Source organism: Silene latifolia, chromosome X (assembly GCF_048544455.1).
Source record: "Silene latifolia isolate original U9 population chromosome X, ASM4854445v1, whole genome shotgun sequence".
Lineage (NCBI taxonomy): Eukaryota > Viridiplantae > Streptophyta > Magnoliopsida > Caryophyllales > Caryophyllaceae > Silene > Silene latifolia.
In genome coordinates, this window is record NC_133537.1 from 336,345,039 (window position 1) to 336,354,104 (window position 9,066).

Below are 9,066 nucleotides of genomic sequence, written 5' to 3' on the forward strand. Positions count from 1 at the left end.
GGTTTGGTAAGACGAGGTTGTTGAGTTGTTGGCCACTATCTTCGGCCGTTCAGACTATTTATGACGGTAGTGGTCTTTCGCACCTATAAGATTCCATGGCCGAGCATTTTAACATGCCCCTTATTTCTGCTTTCATTGAGAGATGGCAACCCGACACCAACAGTTTTCACATGCCTTTTGGGGAGATGTCCATACTCCTTCACGATGCGCAGATCTTAGGTGTTCGGGTTGATGGTAACTGTTGTAAGGTGGAGAGTAAGGACGGGACGTTGGCGGATCCCCTTATGAAATTGGTCACCCCGAACAGCATGTGAGAGAACTCGAAAACCACAATGACCATCTCCGGAAGGATTAAACCACGCTTCTAGATGCTCGTGAAATCAGGAAGGCAAAAAGTCAAGATAAGGAAAATACCTCGAATGACCAATGGTGTAGTCTACCTCAAGAGGTGCGCAATGCGATGTGCTGAAACTCCCCGTACTCGTGGTAGCCGTGGTAGACGGTGTACCGGGGCCCGTTTGAGTGGATCGGGGGGGTACTAGACAGAGTAAAACGAACCGTCGGAGTGGAACGGGGAGTAGTAGACGGAGTAACAGGAACCGTCGGAGTGGAACGGGGGGTACTAGACGGAGTTCATTAGGAAGACGCGTTTCTTTGGGGCATAGCATTGCCTACTCGAACCCGAACCCGTGCATGCTCAACGGCGGACGGCTCTCTACGAGTTCCCCTACTCGGACGTCCTATAGGGTTCCCGTTCACCCGAGGCTCGTTAACATCCTCCTCTTCCGGATGTATCTGAGAGTAAAGGGCATCGAACATGGATGATCTCATACTCGGATCTGCATTCCGAATTTCATCGAATAACTCCTCTAATCGATCATCGTCACAGTCGGCATTGCCTCCGAACCATCGTACTCCAACTTCCTCCAAAATGCATGTAACACATCAACAGGGACCGAGATCCGTTTCTAGCAATGCGATGAAGTGAACAAGCACATAACAAACCAAGTGTAGTAGCCTTTACACAACCGCAATCGATAATCAATCGATAATCAAGGCATCTTCCGTCATCTTGGCACCTCTTTCGAATTCTTCACGCAATTCACTGATGGCATTCTTTGATATTTTTAAAGAAAGTCTGGAAAATAATCGCTGAATCCCCGTCAACCGCCTCGATCTAGATAACTCCAACGAGTGTCGGATCTCAACATGTTGCGTTTCCATCAAAGAATGAAACCGAATCCAAATGCTATCAACGGTCAGTTTCGCGCTATTCAACCATCTCTTCAAATTTGCATGAGCCGACTCAACCCATGATGTAGAAGTATTCTCAAAATGAGTTATCTTGTTCGTTCTATACTTGGCCCATTTTTCCAAGTGCGGGAACCATTGCCTCTCAATATAAGCCGCCACTCCCGCCCATTACCTTGACAAATTGCCCCCGCCACATTAAACTTATCTTCGGTCTCCGCCTCGACAACCGCTTCAAACAATTTACAAGTTATTTGCTTAGCCCAACTATCCTGACCCGTGATATCAAGTGCTTTCGTCTCCACGTTAGAATATATATGCCAAAGAAATAGCAAGTGAGACGAATCCGGAAAAACAATGGGAATCGCGTTCAACAAACCTGCCTCGCAATCAGTAACAATAGCATTAGGTTGAACGGCATCATTGAGAAGGGCCTTCAGTTTTCGTAAGACCTACAAATATCCATCCTCGGACTCCTTCTTCACAAGAGCATACGCGATGACAAATCTCTTCCCGACGGGTGTGACTCCAACCACCTCAACAAGCGGAAGACGGTATAAATTTGTCTTGTACGTGAAATCGATCAATACCACATAATAGTATGATCGAAACATCTTAACGGCTTCTGGATGAGCCATGAACACGTGGGTTAGCTCATTGGTCTCCTGATCAGTGACCCAATAATGAACGTACTTATGCTGAACCGCAAGTGCTAACATCTGTTGTGCCGGGTTTCTCCCATCTCTTTCCTCGGCCCTTACTTTCTGAGAACGATTGTAGATTTGTCGCCGATTAGATCTTGATTTTTCCGGATTCCGCTGATGCAAACCCGCACTAATAATTGCCGGTCTAACATGAGCTCTAACTTGGGCATCGATATAAGTCAACTCCTCTTCATCAAACTTTGCAAAGTATCTGTCGCCGACACAATACAACATTAAAGCATGATTATGAAACCCGGATCTCATCACAAGCTTCCACTTATTCTCTTCTAATTCAATAACTTTTATTGAAAATTTGCATTTGCACTACGCGGTGGCCGTGTTACCCCTCATTAAAGAATCGGCATCCTTATTTACGAGACCTTTTCCACCCATCCGACAAACAAAATAATCTTATCTCGAATTCGTGTTACGACCAACTCTCTTGTTGCTTGCTCTTTTTATACCAAACCCGAGTCGGAGTCCGATCTCATATGCCCAATTAAACGCTTCCATAATTGATGCAAAGAACAAGGTAGTCGTAAAATGATCTGAGTAATCAATACCGTCTCCATCGTTAATCACCTGGGCACGCATTTCGATAAATTAGTTAATAATTAATTATTTGCTACGGAACGAGTCCGAATAAATAAAAAATAAAATAAAAATAATACAAAGACGGTAATTAATTATTTTAATTGTTTTATAAAAAACGAGTCGGAAATATTAAAGATAAAAATATAATATAAAGACGGTAATTAATTATTTGAATTGTCGGAAAAAATAAAAAATAAAAAAAATATAATACAAAGACGGAAATTAATTATTTTAATTGTTTTATATAAAACGAGTCGGAAACAAACAAAAAAGAAAAAAAAATACACGAATTGGGCCTTGGACGAAAGGATTTTTCGTCCAAAACCAGGCCTGGACGAAAAATTCTTTCTGATGGGGCATATTCTGCACCCGCTGACCGAGTCAACATATTGACCAAGGTCAAAGCCAAAAGACAACAAGTCAAAGGAAAAGCGACCTAACCGACGAAGCCTGTCGGCCTGTCACTTGGGTCTCGGCTCGGCAACTAGCCGGCCGAGAGGCATATCCGCGTACTCGCATCCAGTCCCCTCGACATGGAGTCAACCAGGCCTGCCGGCCTGTTATGGGTCCCTCGGCCGAGGGTAAGACAGTCTTTCCACCTGCTACGCCACTTGGCCACTACGTGACAAAAGGTGAAAGTCTATAAATACTCCACATCTCTCATTGAGAAACTAACTGGAATATCTGGTATAAACTCCCTTATCTCTCTACAATATATTTTGCCAAGTTCAACACACAACTTATCTCTCTAAGTTTACTGACTTGAGCGTCGGAGTGAGTACGCTCGGTACCAAGCCGAGCCCTCAGTTTGTTAATCTTTACAGGAGCGAGTGAAAGAAAGAGACAAGCAACGACATCATTCTACAAGCTCAAGTGGTCACAATCCTGCTCCGGAATTACACCCGGAACAATTGGCGCCGTCTGTGGGGAGTAGATACCAAAAGCTAGTCACCTACATTAAAAAAAAAAACCATTCAGCGAGCTAAGAAGATGTCAAAGCAACAAGAAACTTTGAGTGAAGGAACTGCATTCTTCCAGGATGACACGTTCCGCAATTCTGAGATCGGGCAGTCCCCAGCGGCCGAGTCACTTACACGGCGTTCGGGATGCCAAAAGAGCCAGAAACACCGCTGCCTACCGACCAAATCATTGTCATGGGACATGTGGTCGATGCGGCCAAATTAAAGCTATTCCTAGACCTGATGGGTAGCACGCCGATTACCCATGTCACGACGACGGTGACGGTAGCGCATCCACAGGTGACCAGGGCCCATAAAGTGACCCCGAACAACTTGTTCGGAGCGATACAAGGAGCTGGGCATGCTAGAACGCCAGCAGAGCCCATGGTGCCAGTGGCAGACCTGAGTCCTTTCCCCCACTCGCGGGAGGACAGCGTCACCGCGGCAACAACGAGGCCAGCCCCGAAGGAATGAAAGAAGTCCGACTCACCAAAGTCGGAACACAAGCCCTTCCCGCTAGAGGGAGAGAAGCCGGACTAAGGTTGCGAGGAGCCGATCGCCGCGTGTCATTCGACACGTGGTCAGACAGCCCCTCAGTACCTATGTCCTCGAGATCCCTGTGCCGACTAAGCTGAAGCTGCCGCCCTTATCATACAAAGGGGATAGCGACCCAACCGACCATGCCGAGGCTTTCGAGTCATACATGTCGGTATGGGAGCAGCCTGATGAGGTGTGGTGCCGAGTCTTCCCAACGACCCTGCATGGGATGGCTCAGAGTTGGTACAAGGGGCTACCTAACGGCTCGGTATACTGTTATGCCGACCTGAGAGACAATTTCATAGCCCAGTATGCTTGCAACAAGAGAAGGGTCGTGGAAACATCGGATCTCCTGACTATCCGACATGGGGAGGACGAGTCCCTCCGAAGCTACGTGAAAAGATTCGACGCTAAGGTTCAGCAGATCCGTGAGCTGAACACTGAACTGGCGGCCTTCGCACTGATTAAAGGCCTCCCGAAAGGCGAGTTCAAAAACGAGCTGATCAAGTGCGAAGACCTCAACTTAGACTCCGCCAGAAAGATGGCCGACCGAGCCGTAAAGGTGGAAAACTATCACAAAACCTGGGTAGGCCACAGTGAAGCTGGGCACCCAGAGAGGAAGAGCCGCCGGGACAACATAGATGAAGGTCGTCGTGACGGGAATAGGTCACGGCCTGAGAGATTTAATAGGAAACAACACTCGGCGGGCGCCGGGGGGAGTTCGGGACCATACAACCAGAAGCGGTACAGTAGTCTCACCCCCCTGGGCGCATCTCCAGCCGAGGTCTTTACCCTAAGCAAGAATGATGGACATAAATGGGCAAGGCCCCCCAAGTCGAGGGGGGACGGTGACGCAAGCCAGTTTTGCGAGTACCACGGCCACACCGGCCATAAAACTGACAACTGCCGACACCTAAGGAACGCCATCGAAGAGCTAATCCGAAAGGGGAGCCTCAACAAGTATGTAGTTGGAGGCCCAGGAACAAGCGCCGACGGGGCGAATAGAAAATCAGTTTTCCAACGGATGGGAGTAATCCAGGTTGTCATCGGGGGAAACGAGAACGGTGGGTCAGCTAATGGGTACAAACGGCACCTAAATGAGTTGTACCAAGCCATCAACTTTGTGCCCAAAACAGCGATCCCCGCTTTCACCATCCCCGATATAACCATTGGATAGAAGGACTACGAGGGAGTCGTCGCCCCGCACAGCGACCCGCTTGTAGTCCACCTGGATATAGCCAACCACTTGGTCAAAAGGTGCCTGATTGACACAGGCGCCTACACGAACATCATGTTCAGGGAGTGCTTTCTCAATCTCGGTCTGAAGATTGGAGACCTGAGCCCCTGCATTAACCCACTATACAGCTTCTCTGGGGCCGGCCTGGTACCCCTGGGGTCAATCAAACTGCCGGTGATGTTCGGCCAAGCGGATGCGGCTAAAAATGTTTTATCTGAGTTCGTGGTTATCGACGGCTCGTCTGCCTACAATGTTCTCATAGGCCGAGTCACTTTGAGCGAGGCCGATGCAGTGATGTCCATCCGGGCCCTGACATTGATGTACGTCTCGGACCGGGGGGAAGCACAAAAGCTCGTCTCAAAGGACGAGAGAGATGAAATAGTCAATATCCAAGTGTCTGCCAGGGGGTGCAACATGCAATCCCTCAAAGTGGCGAAGAAGTCGGAGAAAGGGAAGAGCCCATCCTTGCAGCAGGAGGGCGAACCGATGAATACTAGTGTCGGCATGGTCGAAGGAGCCGAGACCGAGGAAGTGGAAATTGACCCAGAGCGCACCGTAACTGTCGGTGTCGACCTGGAGCCAAAATTCAGAGCTGATCTCCTAGACCTGCTGAGGAAGAACAAAGATGTCTTCGCATACTCAGCTGCCGAGATGCCAGGCGTGAGCCGGGAGTTGATCGTTCACAAGATGAACGTACTCTCCACCGCTCGGCCGGTCAAGCAGAAGATGAGGAACTCCTCGGCCGAGAAGGATGAGGCCATCAAAGCTGAAGTAGACAAATTACTAGCGGCGGGCTTTATCATGCCTTGTACTTACCCTGAGTGGCTAGCAAATGTTGTAATGGTGAGGAAATCGTCAGGGGCGTGGAGGATGTGTGTTGATTTTACCAATCTTAATAAAGTGTGCCCTAAAGATTGCTATCCCTTACCTCGAATAGATAGTTTAATTGACGCCACGGCAGGCTACACTATGCTAAGCCTGCTAGACGCCTTCTCAGGGTATCATCAGGTATTTATGGCCGAGGAAGATATGCCTAAGTGCGCATTCATCACCATTCACGTCACATTCATGTATAAAATGATGTCGTTCGGTATGAAGAACGCTGGCGCAACTTACACTAAGTTGGTGGACAAAGTGTTCCAAAATAAAAAAGGGCGAAACATCGAGGCTTACGTCGACGATGCTATTGTAAAAAGCAAGTCTGACAGCGAGCACTTAGCCGATTTGAGCGAGACATTTTGTTCACTAAGGAAATATAAGATGAAGCTTAACCCAAAGAAATGTAACTTCGGTGTCCGGGCCGGCAAGTTCCTCGGCGTGCTTGTCAGCGCCAGGGGAATTGATGACAATCCGGAGAAAGTCCAAGCAATATTAGACCTACCGGAGCCGAGAAATCGAAAAGAGGTTATGATGCTGACCGGAAGGATGGCGGCTCTAGCCCGTTTCATCTCGGTCGGCCGACAAGAGCACTCCGTTCTTTAAAGTGCTGAAAGGGAATAAAAACTTTAGCTGGGGGGAGGAACAGAGCACGGCTTTCAGGCAACTGAAAACCCACCTTCTGACACTGCCGACCCTGTCCAGGCCGACGCTGGGGGAGACGCTATATCTATACTTAGCAGTTACCTCGGCCACGGTCAGTGCCGTAATCGTCAGGGAAGAAAATAAGCAGCAACACCAATTTACTTTATCAGCCATACACTGCTGGCCGCCGAAAGAAATTACCCACTAATCGAAAAGGCAGCCCTCGCCGTCGTCGTTGCCGCAAGGAAGCTAAAACCCTACTTCGACGCACATCCCGTGACGGTCTTAACCGACCAGCCATTGGAGAAAGCATTAGAAAAATTCGAAAAATCCGGCAGACTTATCAAATGGGCAGTGGAGCTCTCCGGCTTTGGCATTCAATACAAGCCGATGCCTTCGATAAAGGGGCAAGCGCTTGCAGACTTCCTGGCCGAGTGCACGTATCAAGAAGAATCACATCCCGGCGTGTGGAAAGTGTATACCGACGGATCCTCAACGGCGAACAGCTCAGGAGCCGGCATCCTTATCATCAGCCCTAACGGGGACGAGTTTGAGTACGCCTTGAAGTTTACCTTCTCGACCTCAAATAACGAATCCGAATATGAGGCGGTGATAACTGGAGTCGAGTTTGCTAGAGCTGCCGGGGCGGAGCATATTGTGTTGAAGACAGACTCGCTCTTAGTGACTAATCAAATCCGAGGAGAGTATGAGACTCGAGACGATGGGATGGTAAGGTACCTGGAGAGGGTAAAAGCTGACACCTCAAAATTGAAATCTTTCCAAATACAGTGCATCCCCAGGTCCGAGAACAACCGAGCCAACGCTCTCTCAAAACTTGCCAGTTCAAGCATAAAAAATGTCAGTCGAACCGTGTTGGTGGATATCAGAAATGCTAAAAGCATCACTGAGACCGTCGGTATGGTGGGCGACATCGAAGTCGAGACGACGTGGATGACTCCGATAATGAAATACAAGCTGACAAAAGAGTTGCCGGAGGACCGCAGTCTGTCTCAGAAGATAGAAGGATCGCTGCAAGGTACTTAGTGTTCGAAGGAGAATTGTACAGAAGGTCCGTAATAAGACCACTCTTGAAATGTGTCGGCCCAACCGACGCGGAGCTTATACTAACAGAGATTCACGAAGGCATCTGCGGACATCACATGGGGGCGAGAACGCTAGCCCACAAAGCTCTCCGAGCCGGCTACTTCTGGCCTACCATGCTGAAAGATTCCAGGGCAAAAACCAAGAAGTGCAAGAATTGTCGGATACATGCTCCGTGTACATGCACCTTCCCGAGACCTGCAACCAGTACTTAGTCCCCTACCATTTGCACAGTGGGGGATGGATTTATTAGGACCATTTCCGACGGCCTCCGGAGGAAGGAAGTACCTGATTGTCGCCGTTGACTACTTCACCAAATGGGTCGAGGCTGTCGCGATACCTGCCAAGACCACGGCGGCCGTAAGAAAGGTGATTTGGGAGAACATCATAACTCGTTTTGGATTACCCAAAGTCATTGTATTTGACCACGCCGAGAGTTTTGGAGCGACATGGTGATGAATTAGTTGGAAGAGCTCGATATCAAATTTGCATATTCCTCCGTCTGCCACCCTCATAACAACGGGCAGGCGGAGGCAGCTAATAAAACAATACTGAATGGGTTGAAGAAGAAGGTTGAAGATCTAAAGGGAAGATGGGCTGATGAACTACCCGGCGTCCTGTGGTCCCTTCGAACCACGGAGAAAGAAGCAACAGGGTACAGTCCATTCCACCTAGTCTATGGGTCTGAGGCCGTCCTGCCAATTGAAGCAGCGGTGCCGACATTCAGAACGCAAACCTTTAACCCAGTCGATAATGAAGAAGGCCTGAGAGCCTCCCTAGACCTGGTCGAAGAAAGTCGAGATACGGCACGGCTCAACCTAGCAGTATATCAAAACCGAATGAGAAGAGCCTACAACCGTAGGGTCCACAAAAGGGACTTGAGAGTAGGAGATCTAATCCTGGGAAAGTCGGCCGCAACAAACAAAGGAAACATCCATGGTAAGATGACGGCCAACTGGGAAGGACACTACAGGGTGGTTGAAGAAATGAGGCCGGGGACATACCGGCTGACAGACATGGAGGGTGTGCCTCTAATGAGCCACTGGAACACAGACAACCTTAGGAAATATTTCATATAGCGGCGGAGGTGTCCGAGACCGTTGTGGGCACCCCAACGCATGATTATATCTAATGAAGAGTGATCCAAGTTTTCCGTCGAAAT

The 9,066-nt window shown here is 48.8% G+C and overlaps 1 protein-coding gene across 1 annotated transcript; it reads right to left on the bottom strand.

Moving 5' to 3' along the window:
- Positions 1–1,703: 1,703 nt before the first annotated feature.
- On the bottom strand, positions 1,704–2,189 carry LOC141620967 (uncharacterized). The gene has a single exon (XM_074437701.1). The coding sequence runs from the start codon at positions 2,187–2,189 to the stop codon at positions 1,704–1,706; it is 486 nt and encodes a 161-aa protein (XP_074293802.1).
- Between the last annotated feature and the right edge of the window lie 6,877 nt (positions 2,190–9,066).